This window comes from Trichechus manatus, unplaced genomic scaffold (assembly GCF_000243295.1).
Source record: "Trichechus manatus latirostris isolate Lorelei unplaced genomic scaffold, TriManLat1.0 scaffold00059, whole genome shotgun sequence".
Classification (NCBI taxonomy): Eukaryota; Metazoa; Chordata; class Mammalia; order Sirenia; family Trichechidae; genus Trichechus; species Trichechus manatus.
Genome location: NW_004443995.1, coordinates 883,174 through 900,790, shown reverse-complemented (window position 1 = coordinate 900,790; position 17,617 = coordinate 883,174). Strand labels below are relative to the sequence as shown.

At 36.9% G+C, this 17,617-nt stretch overlaps 1 protein-coding gene across 1 annotated transcript in view; it reads left to right on the top strand.

Annotated features, from left to right (window-relative positions):
* Positions 1 to 232: 232 nt before the first annotated feature.
* The window catches only part of RBM46 (RNA binding motif protein 46), a 51,815-nt gene continuing 34,430 nt past the window's right edge, over positions 233 to 17,617 (top strand). Inside the window, exons 1-2 of the mRNA XM_023733487.1 lie at positions 233 to 348; positions 17,267 to 17,428. Coding sequence (XP_023589255.1) covers positions 17,278 to 17,428 — 151 coding nt within the window. The 5' untranslated portion in view covers positions 233 to 348; positions 17,267 to 17,277. The remainder of the gene's footprint in view (positions 349 to 17,266; positions 17,429 to 17,617) is intronic.

Genomic DNA, 17,617 nt, shown 5'->3' with positions numbered 1-17,617 from the left:
CCCAGCTAGCCTGTTTTGACTGGACGGATCCCTCGCTGCCACGCCTTGCACCGCGTGATCTCCCCAGCCCGGCCTCCAGCTCCCCTTCTCGTCCGAGCCCCCTCCGACGGCTCCTCCCGCCCTGCGGCGCCCTGCCCTCCCTCCGCCTTATTTCCGCTCATCCCCGCTGCCTTCCGGCGCTTCCACCTGCTACCCTCCATGTTCTTTCTTTAACACTCTTCTCCCTCCGTCGACCGTCACGGGTCGGGGTCGCCTGCCTTTCCTTCTGGCCGGCCGGCCGGCTGTTGTTGCGCCTGCGCGTCCCCTCTAGTGACTTTGGGACAACGCCCACGGTGATCCGACTGCTGGGTGAGATTAGCGATCACGTCGTCGTTTTCATTGACTTCTAACTGGAGATGAGCCTCGAACTTCCCTCTGCCTTTGACTCTACTCTGCCTTTTTCTGTTTCCTTCCCAAGTCTTCTCTTGAATGTTGGGATTTGAATAGCGGAAGCCTGCAGGTATGATGGAAGGATAACTGACTCGTTACCCCAAAACAGGCAACCATAGACGGTGATACACACAGATAGTACCATCTTTTGTTTCCTAACATCATATCGTTTTTATTACTAATTTTAAAAATTTCTTCTTTGGAGTGTTGGAAAGACTACTAAACGTCAAGTCAGGAGACCTGGTATTTAATCCTTGCGTTCATTTTAACTCCGTGAGCCTTGTGAAGCCTGTTGATTTATTTGGGCACCAGTTTCCTCATATGTGAACCTAGTTTAGCTATTGTTGAAGTTTCTTTAAGCTCTCACTTTATCATTCTTGATAAGTACTCTGTAGCTTTTCTATTTTATGATCATCTTAATGTAGGGTAATATATAAAAGAAAAAGAATATCAGCATGAACTCTTTAAGTCTTCTGTTTTTTTAAGGACTTTGCGTTAAAGGATGGCATTGTAACCAAGAAGCAGGGTATGTGGCATGTGTAAGTAGACTGACATGTAAATAGCATATTCACTTGTTGGTAGAATTTTGCTCATTTAAAAAAATAGGATATTTTCATTTCAAGAATCACTTTAATGCATATTTGAGGAGTTTGACAAATTTCCATTTGGAGCCTTTCAGAATTATGGGCTTTAATGATAGAATTGTTTACAGAGTACACATTTCAAACATTCTATTTTTAAATTAGTTTGTAACTGTGAGCCATTATAGACGTAAAGGGACTGTTAGTGCTGCAGTTGCTAAATATTAGCAATGCTTTATTTTCTGCTTAAGACACTGCTTTAATTGCTAATTTTCACTTAAAAAAAAAAAAAAAACCATTGCCGTGGAGTGGATTTTGACTCATGATCCTGTAGGACAGAGTAGAACTGCCCCATGGGGTTTCCAAGGAGCAGCTGGTGGATTTGAACTGCTGACTGTTTTGGTTAGCAGCTGAGCTCTTAACGACTGCACCACCAGGGCTTCAATTTTCACTTAAGAGGGTGAAATTCTGGACTTGAGCATTATTGCCAAAGGTAGTAATACATACCAACACTTAAAATATAAACATGTATATTATTGGCTATTTTATGAGGTAAGAATTACTAATAACAAGAATGGACCCAATTTATACACCAAAATTAAGATTTGTATGTATAGTGGTGTCATTTTTGTTTCTTAGTAAACTTAGACCTGTTGGATTACGAAGGTTTGTGAATAGAAATCAAATAATTGGTGTAAAAGTTGTTCAGATTTGCATATTAATTCTGGTTATTGTTTCCCGTTTTATTTTACTACCTGGTGGTTGGTGAGGCAAGGAGATGAGTGAAGAAAATATAATCCATGTGTTCAAGTTGATAATATATTTGAAATAACAATTTTTAGAAGACCTTATGTAGGAAATAGTAGTGTACTTACTTTGGACTAGAATTCTGTTTCTTTATGGGTGTCTTTATCCTAAATTTAGGGAACATATTGTGCTTTCATTTTTAAAGCAGTGTTTTTGAAAATTGTTATTAGTTACAGTTTTTTTTTTTTTAATCAGGTTTTAAGTCATCCTAAATTTAAGTTGACCCTATGCAGTATAAAGGTCCCTGTGTGGCACAGAGCTGGACTACTAACCTAAAGGCTGTTGGTTTGAACCCACTCAAGGGGCTTCTTGGAAGAAAGGATAGATAGTCTCCTTCTGTAAAGATTACAGCCAAGAAAATCCTGTAGAGCTCAGTTCTGCTTTGTAACACAAGAGGTGGCCAAGAGTCCGAATTGACTCAACAGAATTGGATTTTTTTTTTTTTATGTAGTTTTACTGGAAGTTGTGAAACACCTAGTTTTGAAAGTTTTCATGCACTTTATATTTAACTTCTAGAAATAGCAATATGGTCTTATTTTTAATAAAATAATTTAAAATGGAATTGAACTGACCAATCTATACTCTTTTATTTTGAAATAATTTTAGACATCTATATCCATACACTTTTGATTAGTCCTTCTCATTTTCCAACCAGGTTGCTGTAGTTTAGTCTGTCACTAAAATGAGTAGCCACTAAAACACCTTCATTGACCTGGCAACCATGATCTCAGTGTGCTATATAACAACTGAGATAACAAGTAATGAATTTAATACCACCTAACGTAAGAAACGAGTTCTGGTGGCACAGTGGTTAAGAGCTATCTATGGCTGCTAACCAAAAGGTCAGCAGTTTGAATCCACCAGCCTCTGCTTGGAAACCCTATGGGGCAGTTCTGCTCTGTCCTATAGGGTCACTATGAGTCAGAATTGACTCGATGGGTATGGATTTTTTTTTTTTAATGTGAGGAATGTCATAAAGATCTAACGTGCCTTTTATAAAAGTATTTTGATACCATGAAAATTAATTTTTTTCATTATTGCATTCAGTTTTTAAAAACCATAGTAAATTTATGTAATGTTCATTTTTACAGTTTTATAAATTCTTACAGTGCAGGTGAGAGTTTCAATTAAGGTGTTAGTTTGAACAAAGCTGAAATCAATTCCTTTATATAAATTATTGATGTTCATTTATATTTTTCTAAAACAGTATTTGTCACATTTTTCATTAGTATATTCTCTATTTTTTTAAAGTACAAATTTGAACATTTAAATTTTAAGTAATAAAAAACCAAACCAGTTGCTGTTGAGTCGATGCTGACTCATAGTGACCCTGTAGGACCGAGTAGAACTGCTCCATAGGGTTTCTAGGGAGCGGCTGGTGGATTTGAACTGCCAACCTTTTGGTTAGCAGCTGACCGCTTAACCACAGTGCCATAATAAGATGCTTAAAATTCAAGAAGATATAGTTAGCACTTAAAGCTAAAGATTTGGTTCAGATTGCTACTTGAATATCTAGCCTGTGATTGGCTGTACCATCTTGTCCTTTTACTTCATAGCTCAGTGGCTTTTTTGTTTTTCTCCTGCTTTTGAGGCTGTGCTGGAGCACAATGAAAATTCAGGGTTTTAGGAAGAGAGATTTATTTGTGAAAGCTAGAGTTTATATACGATGCAACAACTTTTTAACTAACCCATCCAACTTTTTTTTTTTTTCTTGGCGTAAAACATTTATGTCATTCTCTTGCTCAGGACCCCTCCTTTCCTTATTCAGATTTCTTTGGGTCAGCAGGGTAAGGAAAAAAAGTTTGTAGAACACTTTGGAATGTGAATCCACAGCTGAAAGTGGCAGAGGACTAATTGAGTCTGGAAGCCTCAGTTGGCATGTCAGCTTTGTTATAATGTACAGGACTGCATGTGCTTCCTTGGAGGTTTACATAACTCTCAGATTGACTTTGGAATATTTTAGAGTAAATGTAATGTTTGCCTGTATTTGGATTTGATTATAGTTCTCTGGCTAACGTGCTTGAATTCTGGCTTTTTTAGAAATGTACTTTGGTTAAACTAATTCAGTGTTAGAGTTTGATATTTTCAAACTTTCCTGATTGAGAATTAGACATTTGTGTATGTTTTGTTTTGTAGGTTTCAAGATAATGCATTCCTTTCTAAAGAAAGGATGGGGTTGATGACTTTATTATGAGGATGACAGAGAAAATGCAGAATCCTATTTGAAGATACCACTCACTGGTCAGACTAGGGCAGTTTAAAGATACTTCCTGATTATATTTCGGAAAACTTTTAATTGAGTTTGGAAAGATGAAAGTTATATCTTGGAAAAGGGTGATAAGTGAGGGTATTTCATCAGTGGGACACAAGTGGGTAAAAGATCAGAGGGGAGATAGGAAGAACTAATAAGAGAAATTCAGTATGACTCTAAAACCTGGTTATATATACAATAGGGCAGGTTTGGGTTTTTTGTTGATAATATGCTTAATTTGAACAAACAGTATCATGAAGCTCTGTAGTCCCTAATTTGATCTTTCTTAGTACTGGTGGACTTCTCAATTTTGGCCACCATGCTTTTACAGGAAGAGACAGGATGATGAAGGAACTTGAAACTATATCATAAGAGAAACATTTTCCATACTGGTTCTGTAGAAAGTTAATACGTATACCAAGGAAAATTAGGGTACCATGATGAAATAAGTTTCGGAAACACTGAGATAAACAAAGCTGAACAGTTTTTTATTGTTTTAACTGAAATTTTTTATGACCTTACATATGCTAACGTTCATTGTGATACTCTTAAGAGGGGAAAGTGGTTTTCGGATATATTTAGCTATGGAACACATTTTTGAAGCCTTCTTGTTAATAGCTCCTGGAACACTTGTCTAAGGGACACCAGTTTAGGGGATGTTTGGCTAAAGGAACTTATAATATTTAGCCTGGAGAAGAGGACAATCATCTTTCAAATGCTGTTTTAGGAAAGAGACATGATTAATTTGGCTAGAAGGATAGAATCAGGATCAATATGGGAAAGTTACAAGCAAACAGATTTTAATGTGTTGTAAGGAAAAACTTAAAGAGTTACCCAAGGTTAAGTTGCTTTAGTGAGTTCTTCGTAAGAATTCAAGAATAATATGGATGACTACTTTGTAGAAATACTACAAAAAGTATGCAAACATCAGATGGATGGTTGAATTAGATCATATTTAAGGTCTCTAATCTGTGACTGGAGCCCTGGTGGCCCACTGGTTAAGAGCTTGGCTGCTAACTAGAAGATTGGCGGTTGGAATCCGCCAGCCTCTCCTTGGAAACCCTATGGGGCATTTCTGTTCTGTCCTATAGGGTTGCTATGAATCAGAATCAACTCTATGGCAACAGGTAGGTTGTTGTAATCTTAATTATTAACGATTTTCTAAAAGTTTTTTGTTCCCTAAATTTTCTAAGGAAAAATCCATTTTTAAGAATTCATTTTTTCTAAGTTAATACACTTTAAAAAAAATCATGTCTATAGTATAAATAATTGATTAGATACTTGCTGTTACAATCTTATACAAAAAAAAACCTACTGTAAAGAAAAGAATCTAGATTTAGGTAGGGGTGTTGCTCTTTATAAGTTGTATGACCTCAGCCAAATCATATCACTTTTTGGAGATCTCAGTTTTTTAAATATTGAAAATGAAGGTAATATAAAGTCGGGGTTAGGAAGACATTATTTAGCAGGCAGATTTCTGATTGAATATCTATTCTACCAGTTTGCTAGCACAATGACTTTATCTTTCTTAGCCTCACTTTATTTATTTTTAAAATGGAAAAGAATAATACTTAACCTCACAGGGTTATTGTAAGGACTCAATGAGATAATCTATATGAAGTGCCTGTCATTATACTGGGTATTTAATGTGCTAAATAAATGAATGTAGAAATAAACATAAAATTGAATATTACAAATAGGTAAAGATCAGAGCTGTAAAGTGATTTGTCAAAGGTCTCTTCACTAAGAACTAGAACTCAGGTATTCTCTCACCCAGTTCCGTTATCTTTAGTTAAATCAGATGTCCCTCCCTTCCTGTCTCATTCTTTGAACATGTATCATATGCCAGGTAGTGTAAATGGTGCTAGGGATTCATGAATAAAAAACATGATGTTTCTCATGTCAGGTGGGAGGTGGGAAGAAGAGAATTGAGATGGGTTCTATGATAGAAAGTACAAAACAAACAAAAAACCAAACCTGTTGCCTTACAGTCGATTCTGACTCATGGTAACCCAACGTGTTACAGATTAGAACTACTACATAGGGTTTTCTTGCCTGTGATCTTTACAGAAGCAGATTGCCAGGCATTTCTTTTGTGGTGCTACTGAGTGGTTGGGTTCAAACTACCAATCTTTAGGTTAATGTTGTTGTTAGGTGCTGTTGAGTCAGTTCCGACTCATAGCAACCCTGTGTATGACAGAATGAAACACTGCCTGGTCCTGTGCCGTCCTCACAGTCATTGTTATGCTTGAGCCCATTGTTGCAGCCACTGTGTCAATCCATCTCCTTGAGGATCTTCCTCTTTTTCACTGACTTTCTACTTTACCGAGCATGATGTCCTTCTCCAGGGACTGATCCCTCCTGATAACATGTCTAATGTATGTGAGACAAAGTCGTGCCATCCCTGCTTCTAATGAGCGTTCTGACTGTACTTCTTCTAAGACAGATTTGTTTGTTCTTCTGGCAGTCCGTGGTATTATTCCGTGTTCTTCACCAACACTGTAATTCAAAGGCATCAATTCTTAGGTCTTCCTTATTCAGTGTCCAGCTTTCACATGCATATGGGGCTATTGAAAACACCATGGCTTGGGTCAGGCGCACCTTAGTCCTTGAAATCACAACTTTGCTTTTTAACACTTTAAAGAGATTTTGTGCAGCAGATTTGCCCAGTGCAGTGCGTCATTTGATTTCTTGACTGCTGCTTCCTTGGGCATGGGTTGTGGATCCAAGTAAAATGAAATCCTTGACAACCTCAATCTTTTCTCCATTTATCATGATGTTGCTTTTTGGTCTAGTTGTGAGGATTTTTGTTTACTTTATGTTGAAGTGTAATCCATACTGAAGGTTGTGGTCTTTGATCTTCATCAGTAAGCACTTCAAGTTCTCTTCACTTTCAGCATCAACATTGTATCATCTGCTTATCACAGGTTGTTAATGAGTCTTCCTCCTATCCTAATGCCGCGTTCTTCTTCATGTAGTCCAGCTTCGCATATTATTTGCTCAGCATACAGATTGAATAAGTATGGTAAAAGGATCCAACACCGACACTCAATTTTCTTGACTTTAAACCACGCAGTGTCCCTTTGTTCTGTTCGAACGACTGCCTCTTGGTCTAAGTGCAGGTTCCTCATGAGCACAGTTAAGTGTTGTGGAATTCCCATTTTTCACAGTGTTACCCATAATTTGTTATGATCCACACAGTCATATGCCTTTGCATAGTTAATAAAACACAGGTGAACATCATTCTGGTATTCTCTGCTTTCCGCCGGGATCCGTCTGACATCAGCAGTGATATCCCTTGTTCCACATCGTCTTCTGTATCTGGCTTGAATTTCTGGCAGTGCTCTGTCAGTGTACTGCTGCAGTTGCTTTTGAATGATCTTCGGCAAAATTTTACTTGCCTTATGATATTAATGATTTTGTTCTGTAATTTTCACATTCTTTTGGATTGCCTTTCTTTGGATTAGGCATAAATATGGATCTCTTCCAGTCGATTGGCCAGGTAGCTGTCTTCTAAATTTCTTGGCATAGATGAGTGAGCACTTCCAGTGCCGTATTCATTTGTTGAAACATCTCAGTAGGTATTCTGTCAATTTCTGGAGCCTTGTTTTTCACTCATGCCTTCAGTGCAGCTTGGACTTCTTTCAGTACCATCAATTCTTGATCGTATGCTACCTCCTGAAATAGTTGAACGTTGACCATTTCTTTTTGGTACAGTGACTCTTTTTATTCCTTCCAGCTTCTTTTGATGCTTCCTTCATTGTTTAATATTTTCCTCATAGAATCCTTATATATTTCAACTTGAGGCTTGGATTTTTTCTTCAGTTCTTTTAAGCTTGAAAAATGCAGAGCATATTTTTCCGTTTTGGTTTTCTGTCTCCAGGTCTTTGCACATTTCATTATAATACTTTACTTTGTCTTCTCAGACTGCCCTTTGAAATCTTCTGTTCAGCTCTTTTACTTCATAATTTCTTCATTTCACTTTAGCTACTCTGTGTTTAAGAGTAACCTTCATAGTCTTTTCTGACATCCATTTTGGTCTTTTCTTTCTTTTTAATGTCCCCTTCATTTGTCATGTATGATGTTCTTGATGTCATCCCACAACACATCTGGTCTTTGGTCATTAGTGTTCAATGCTTGAAATCTGTTCTTGAGATGGTCTCTAAATTCAGGTGGGATATACTCAAGGTTGTACTTTGGCTGTCATGGACTTGTTCTAATTTTCTTTAGCTTCATCTTGAACTTGCATATGAACAATTGATGATCTGTTCCACGGTCGGCCCTGGCCTTGTTCTGACTGATACTGAGCTTTTCCATCATCTCTTTCCACAGATGTAGTTGGTTTGATTCCTATGTATTCCATCCGGAGAGGTCTACATGTGTATAGTCGCCGTTTATGTTATTGAAAAAAGCAACGTATTTGCAATGAAGAAGCCATTGATCTTGCAAAATTCTATCGTGTGATCTCCAGTGTCATTTCTATCACCAAGGCCATATTTTCCAACTAACAGGCCTTCTTCTTCGTTTCCAGCTTTGGCATTCCAATTGCCAGTAATTATTGTTGCATCTTGATTGCGTGCTCAGTCAATTTCAGACTTCAAAAGTTGGTAAAAATCTTCAGTTTCTTCATGTTTGGCCTTAGTGTTTTGGTGCATAAATTCAAATAATAGTCGTATTAACTGGTCTTCTTTGTAGGCATATAGATATTATCCTATCATTGACAGCGTTGTACTTCAGGATAGATCTTGAAATGTTCCTTTTGATGATGAACACGACACCATTTCTCTTCAATTTGTCAATTCCCAGTATAGTAGACCATATGATTTTCTGTTTCAAAGTGGCCAGTGCCAGTCCATTTCAGTTCACTTATGCTTAGGATATGTACGTGTATGCATTCCATTTTTGATAACTTCCAATTTTCCTAGATATATACTTCGTACATTCCACATTCTGATTATTAATGGTTGTTTGCAGCTGTTTCTTCTCATTTTGAGTTGTGCCTGTCAGCAAATGAAGGCCCCAAAAGCTTGACTCCATCCATGTCATTAAGGTTGACTCTACTTTGAGGAGGCAGCTCTTCCCCAGTTGTATTTTGAGTGCCTTCCAACCTGAGGAGCTCATCTTCCGGCAGTATATCAGACAGTGTTTCGCTGCTATTCATAAGGTTTTCACTGGCCATTTTTTTTCAGAAATAGACTGTCAGGTCCTCCTTCCTAGTCTGTCTTAGTCTGGAGGCTTAGCTGAAACGTGTCTACCAAGGGTGACTCTGCTGGAATTTGAAATTCCAATGGCAAAGCTTCCAGTATCACAGCAACACACAAGCCACCACCGTATGACAAACTGACAGGTACATGGTGGGTTTTTTTAAGTTAATAGTGGAGCACAAAGCATTTGCACTGCTCAGGGACCTTAGTAAGTGTACAGTAATACCTAATTTAGCTTTGAGAGGGAGAGTCATGGTTTTTCTTGGCCAGTGTTAGGAGTTGGACAGGCAAAGAAATTGAGGAAGGACTGTGGAACAATCTGTGCAAAGGCTGGTTTATGAGAACGTGGCACATTGAGAAATTGCAAATAGCTAAGTGTTGTTGTTGGCATAATATGGTAAGAAGTTGGAGAGGTAGGCTGGGCCAGATTGTAAAAGGACCCTTATGACTTTTTAAAGTGTATGGGTTTTATTTTCAAGGAATAGTTGAGACCCTCTGAAAGGGCATTTTGTTTTTAATACAAGTGGCATATACTCTTGATACTTTAAGCAGACCAGAAAAGTGAAAAGTAAAGATTTTGACTCCTCTTTCCTACTCACCATTGATAACTACTATTACAAGGTCCTTGTAAATTCTTACAGAATTTTTATGTATCTATATAAGCATAAGGAGCCCTGGTGGCAAAGTGGTTAAGAGCTTGGCTATTAAGCAAAAGTTCGGGAGTTCAAATCCACCATCCGCTCCTTGGAAACCTGAAAAGGCAGTTCTACTCTGTCCTATAGGGTCACTGTGAGTTGGAATCGACTGGACGACAATGGGTTTTGTTTTTTGTTTTTTTTTATATAAGGATAAATGAATATATAAGTGTACTACACCTTTTGAAGATATACGGTTGATGTCATAGTAAATGTATCATTCTCCAACTTGGTTTTTCTTATTTGTTATATCTTGAATATTCTTGCATGTCAGCAGACACAAATATAGTGCCATTCTTTAACAGCTGTATATCATTTCATTGTGTAGTTATGCCATGATTTTTTAAATCAGTCCCCTGTTTATGGATAGTTAAATATTTTCTAGTTTTTTGCTTTTACGTACAGTGTTTCAGTGAATATGCTAGTACATACGTCTTTATATGTTAGCGCAACTATATTTGTAGGTTATAGTCTTAGTAATTGAATTACTAAGTATTTGTGCATTTTTTAGATTTTGATAAATATTACCAAATTTCTCTGAAAAAGGTTGTTCCAATTTTTTTCCTGACTTATGGTGAACCCCGTGTGTGTCAGAGTACAGCTGTTCTTTCTTTTTATTCTGGTGAGAATAACACACAACAAAACACACACTACTGTAATAATTTCCACATTTACAGTTCAGTAACATTGATTATATTTTTTTATGTTGTCTGACCTTTATTGCTATCCTTTTTCAGATTATTCCACCCTTAAGATAAACTCAGTGCCCTGTAAGCAAAAACTCCCCGTTTCCTTCCCTTTCCCACCCACTGAGAATTTTCGGTTTCTGTTTATTTGCTTATTTCATGTAAGTGAGACTATATAGTATTTGTCCTTTTGTTGCTAACTTATTTCACTCAGCATGATGTTTTCAAGGTTCATCCATGTCATGGCATGCCTCAGGACTTACTCTTTATAAAACAACCTGTTTCTATCGAGTTGATTCTGACTCATTCCATTTTATGTATATGCCACATTTTGTTTATCCATTCATCTGTTGACAAACATTTCAGTTGTTTCATCTTTTGGCTATTGTGAAAAGTGCTGCAGTGAACCTTGGTGTACAGGTTTCTGTTTGTATTTCTGCTTTCATTTCTTCTGGGTAGTTACCTAGGATTGGGATTTCTGGATCATATGGTAGTTCTGTGTCCATCTTTTTGAGGAACTACCGAACTGTTCTCCATGGTGGCTGTGGTATTCCTGTGAGCAGTGGATGAGGGTCCCACTTTTCCCGCAACCTGACCAACATCTGTTGTTTTCCGTTTTTTTTTATCATTGCCATTTTAATGGTGGTGAGGCGGTATCTCATTGTGGTTTTGATTGCATCTCCCCAATGGCTAATGACTTTGAAGATCTTTTCACATGCTTGCTGGGCATTTGAATATCCTCTTTGGTGACATGTCTGTTCAAGTCCTCTGACCATTTTTTAATTGGGTTGTTTGTCTTTTTGTTGTTTTTAGAAATTTTTTATATATTTTGGATATTAGACCATTACTAGATAAATGGTTCTTGAATATTTTCTCCTAATTTGTAGGCTATCTCTTCACTTTGTTGATAAAGTTCTTTGATGAACAAAAGTATTTAATTTTTATGACGTCCTATTTATCTGTTTTATCTTTTTCTGCTTGTGCTTTTGTTGTCATATCTGATAATCTGTTGTTAAAAACTAGGTCCCTACATTTTCTTCTAAGAATTTTATGGTTTTCACATTTAGGTGCTTGATCCAGTTTGAATTGGTTTTTGTGTATGGTGAGAGGCATGAATTCATTCTGTTGCATGTAGAAATCCAGTTTTCCCAGCACCATTTGTTGAAGAAGCTCCTTCTTCCCCATTGTATGGACTTAGCACCCTTGTCGAAAATCAGCTCAACATAGATGTATGAATTTATTTCTGGACTTTGTATTCTATTCCATTGGTCTGTATGTCTTTTATTATACCAGTACCAGACAGTTTTAATTACTGTAGCTTTATACTATGTTTTGAAATCAGGAAGTATTGAGTACTCCCACTTTATTCTTCTACAAGATTGCTTTAGGTGTTTGGAGTCCCTTGCCTTTCCATATACATTCGAGGATTAACTTTTCTTTTGCAAAGAAGGCTGCTGGAGTTTTGATGGGGATTGCACTGAATTTATAGATTGACATCTTAACTATATTAAGCCTTCCAATCCGTGAACATGGGATGTTTTTCCATTTATTTAGGTCATCTTTAACTTTTTTTAGTAACGTTTTATGTTTTCTGTGTACAAGTGTTTCACCTTCCAGGTTAAATTTACTCCTAGGTACTTTATTCTTTTAGAAGCTATTGTAAATGGTAATGTTTCCTTACTTGCCTTTTCAGATTGCTCATTGCTGATGTATAGAAACCTGTGTTTCAAGGGATTTGTTCATTTCCTCTAAGTTATCTCTTAAAATTCTTTTTATGTCTGTGGGGTCAGTTGTAATGTCCCCACTTTTCATTTCTAATTTTAGATATTTACATCTTCTCTCTCTTACTGTGTGAGTCTAGCCAAAAAAGAACTTCTGATTTTGTTGATTCTCTCTAGTGTTTTTCTGTTCTCCATTTATTTCTGTTCTGATCTTTATTATTTCCTTTATTATGGTAGTTTAGGGTTAGTTTGCTCTTCCTTTTCTAGTTCCTGAGGTTTCAGAGTTAGGCTATTGATTTAGAATCTTTCTTCTTTTTTAACGTAGACTTTTATTGCTATAAATTTCCCTCTGAGTACTGCCTTTGCTGCATCCCATAGGTTTTGGTATGTTGCGTTTTCATTCTCATTTGACTCTTTTAAGTATTTTTGATTTGTCTTTGATTTCTTTTTTGACCCATTGATTGTTTAGTAGAATGTTACTTAGTTTGCACATATTTGTGTATTTTCCAGTTTTCTTTCTGTTATTTCTAGTTTCATTCTATTATAATTGAATAAGATACTTTGTATGATTTCAGTCATTTTAAGTTTATAGAGACTTGCTCTGTGTCCTGAGATATAGTCTGTCTTGGAGAATGATCCATGATCACTGGAGAAGAATGTATATTGTGCTGTGTTTAAGTGGAGTGTTCTATATAGATCTGTTAGGTCAAGTTGGTTAACAGTGTTGTTCAAATTTTCTGTGTCTTTACTGATCTTATTTTTAGTGTTCCTTTCATTATCGAAAGAGGTGTATTAAAGTCTCCGGCTGTTACTGTAGACCTATCTCTTTCTCCCTTCAATTCTGTCAGTGTTTGCTTTATACATTTTGGGACTCTGAGGTTAGGTGCATAAATATTTATAATTTTATATCTTCTTAATGAATTGACCCTCTCATTATCATATAGTGTTCTTCTTTTCTCTTATAATAGATTTTGACTTAAAGGCTAATTTGTCTGATATTAAAATTGCCACTCCTACTCTCTTTTGATTACTGTTTACATGGAATTTTTTTTTTCCTCCATCCTTTCACTTTCAACCTGTTTGTGTCTTTGTGCCTAGGGTGTGTCTCTTGTAGACAGAATATAGATGGGTCATTTTTTTAATCCAATTTACCACTCTTTGCATCTTGATTGGAGTGTTTAATCAAGCTTCTGTCATTTTGTTATTCTTTTTTTATGTGTCTTATAACTTCTGTGTCTCTCTTTTCCTCTGGTGCTGACTTCTTCTGTGTTTAGGTTTTTTGTTTGTTTGTTTCCCTTCTTTCCTTTTGTGTGTAATGTTTTATTTACTTTCTTTGTGATCACCATGAGTATTACGTTTATTATGTTACAATTATAACAACTTGGCTTATGTTGATACTAGTTTAACTTCAGTAACACACACAAACTATGCCAGTCTCTTTCCTTCCTGTTTATATTGTTGTTATCATCAATTACATCTTTATACCTTGGATATCTTGTAATTTAATTTCAAATTGATTTTATTATTACATGTTTCTTTAATTAGTAATACCTTAAAAGCAGAAACCAAATCCATTGCCATCGAGTCAACTTGGACTCCTAGTGAGCCTAAAGGACAGAGTAGAACTGCCCTGTAGGGTTTCTGAGGCTGTAAATCTTTATGGAAGCAGACTGCCACATCTTTCTTCCTAGGAGCAGCTGGTAGGATAGAGCTGAAGGGCTCCTTCAGAATACCTTAAATCCAGCCTTTATACTTGTCAAGACATTACCATTAATGGAGCTTTTTTGTTTTTTCCCTGTATGTACAAAGTCAAATTACTATCTAGTGACCTTGCTTTTCCTTCTGGAGGGCTTCCTTTAGCATTTCTTGTAGGTTAGGCCTAGTGGTAGCAAATTCTCTCAGCTTTTTTTAATCTGGGAATGTCTTAATTTCACACTCGTTTTAATGATAGTTTCGCTGGATATAGTATTCTTAGCTGACAGTTCTTTTCTTTTAACATTTTAAGTATATCTTCCCACTGCCTTCTTGCCTGAATGGTTTCTGAGGAGAAATCAGCATTTAATCTTATTGGATAATTCCAGTTTTAATGCATACTTGCCAACAGTGTATACAGTCCTGTTAAATGTTTTTCTGTTTTTTCTGTTAGGTTCTTCACCCAGCAAATACTTATTGAGTATCTTCTTTATACCAAGCACTATGGTGGGAAAGTATTCAGATGGAGTTCTTGCCCTCATGCAGCCCAGCATTTGAACCAACCATAGAAAGTCTGTAGGTGTTTTATATGGTCTGCACAGTTTTTATTATTGTTTTTTACATTGAATTGATTTCCGGTTTTTAAGAATTGAGAGATTTCACATAAAAATCTTCAGATTTCTAGTTTCTCTTGAAAAATTGGAAGAGTTGGCATAAATTTGGTATATTTGTTTCCTATAGCTGCTGTAACAAATTACCACAGGTTTAGTGACTTAAAACAACAGAAATCTATTTGCTCACAGTTCTGAAGATGAGCAATCTGAAATAAAAAGTATCAGTAGCGTTTTTTCCTTGTGGAGGCTTTGTGGGAGAAACCATCCCATGCCCCTCTCTTAGCTTCTGGCAGTTGGCGACATTCCTTGGCATTCCTTGGTTTGTAGGTGCATTACTAATCTCTGCCTCCATCTCTACATCGCCTTCTTCCCTCTGGGTCTCTGTCCAAATCTCCTTCTCCTTTCTCTTTTAAAAAGACACCAGTCATTGGATCTAGGACCCACCCTAATCCCGTGTGACCTCATCTTAACTTGATTACGTGTGGAAATTCTCTATTTCCAAATTAGGATTTGAACATATGTTTTCTGGGACACAATTTAACCTTACACTGGGCAAGCTAGATTTCCCCATTGTCTCTTTTAGATGGTTTGTGGGCTCTCTAGTTAAGCGGAGTTCATACCGTTCTTACAACCTTGTTCTTGCCGTTTTCACTCATTTAATGTTTCTTGCCAGGATCTTGTCAGCATTTGAATTGGTTGTCTAGTAGATATTCAAACTTACCGTGTTCAAACCTGAACTCTGATCTTACCCCCCTAAAATTTGTTCTGCTTCAGCCTTCTTTACCTCATTTTTGTCATTCTGTTTTTCTCATTGCTCGAGCCAAAAACTTTGGTGTCATACTTTAGCCCTCTTTTTATCTCATAGTCCATATCAGAGAATTCTGTTGACTGGACCTTGAAAGTGTATCTCAAATTAGACTGCTTCTTGTCACCTACACGTCTCTGGTCCATGACACCATCATTTCTCAACTGGATTTCAGCTGTAGTCTTCTAATTGGTTTCCTACTTCCACTTTTGCCCTTTTACAGACTCTTCTCAACACAACAGCCAGATGGCCCTTTGACATAAATGATCATATTATTCCTGTGCTCAGAATCTACAGTGGTTCCTCAGTGGACTTACAACAAAAGCTAAAGTCCTTAGTTACCTGACTTGGAAGTCCTACATGATTATGACTGTTTGTTGTGCTGACTGCATCTCCTACTTACCCTTAACCTGGCTCTGGCCACATTGGTCCCCTTGCCGTACCTTTTAAATGCCAGGCACATTCCTACCTTAGGGTTGTTGTCCTGACTTTCATAGATACGCATCTACCACACCACACCCACACTTCCACCTTTGAGAAAATGAAAGATGTTTCTGAAGAAAATGTTCTGCCTGTGTCAGTATCAGTGCGTAAAAACTTAGGATGGACTTCTCTCTAGCACTTACGAAAACTAACCTTTATTTGGTTCTTATATAATTTCAACAAGCTTTTCACACACAGTGCCTTATTTTAATCCTAATAGCAACACTGTGAGAACTTGTATTGTTACTCCCACTTTACACATGAAGCGACTAAGGTATAAAGAGTTGCCCAAGGTTGGATAGCTAGGAAGTAGCAAAGCCAAGTCTGAATTAAGGTGTTGTGGCTCGAAATTCCATATTTTTTAAAATGCTGTGTCACAGTGACTTACTTTCCATTTCCAATAGGAAATTTCTGTTGAAAGCTAAAATAGCTTTCCTAGTGCATTCCCTATACCTCAAAAGTGGATTCAGTTTGTGTGTTTGTTCATTATAACACCAAATGAGAGGGATATAAAATTAAGAAACAGAATAAATCACATCTTTAGGAAGACAGCCTAAGGGATATAGTAATTAATAAGCTCATTTTAAAAAATTAGAAGTATATTTTTACATACATTGGTCAACAGAGATCACAGCTCTTCTACCCTAGCTCTGCCCACGGATTGATGGAAGTTTCTTAAGCAGCTGGTCATTGGACATCACAGTAGCTGCTGTTTGTGCTCAGATTGGAAGTGGTTGCAATTCCTACTCTTTCTAGTAACTTCTTTTAGTAGATAGGAACGGGTTGATTTGAAGCTCTGTTTTTCCAAGCATCTGTTTAATTTCTGTTAACTGGTGGAACTCTGGAGGATTGCTGACAACAGCAGCAGTATTAGCATTAGGCAACAGTTATCTGGCAAGTATAAGTCAGAGAAAAATGCAGTTGACAGTGATTATATATTCATTGATGGTAGTGTACTTTTTTCTTACTCCCTCTGCTTTCTTTTTTCTTAACTCTCTGCCACATATTTCTGTTTTCTCACTCTTGTCTTAGTTGTTTCTCTTTTTCACTTTTACCTCTCCTTCTTGTAGCTTAGGTCTTTTAAAGGTACTGCTTAAATCAGTCAGTTTAATCACTAAGTTTCCAGCTTCTATTATAGGGAGGAGTGTTGGGGGCGGAACACGAAAGGGATAATGAAGAGTAATTACCGAACACACAGCCACAACTGTTCTTGGTTTCTTGCAACCCAAAGAAATGCCTCATAGATACCTGGTGGTTCATGTTATAAGCTTAAGCTCTGTTTATAAACTTTGTTTTAGGAACCGCAAACATGAATGAAGAAAATATAAATGGAACAAATGGTTGCAGTAAAGTTCGAACTGGTACTCAGAATGAAGCCGCATTACTTGCTTTGATGGAAAAGACTGGTTATAACATGGTTCAAGAAAATGGACAAAGGAAATTTGGTGGTCCTCCCCCAGGTGTGAAATTAAATTAAGTTTTTAGTTATTTAGCTTAGGTGTATATCCCTGCGAGTGTCCCAAACAATAGCTGTCTCTTCTTAACTGCTTTAAGACCTCAGCAGTCATTTTTTTACTATTGTGAGGGGAAAAGGTAGATTACATGTTATCATGTCTTACCCTTAATTTTTTTCATTCCCCACTCTTGGT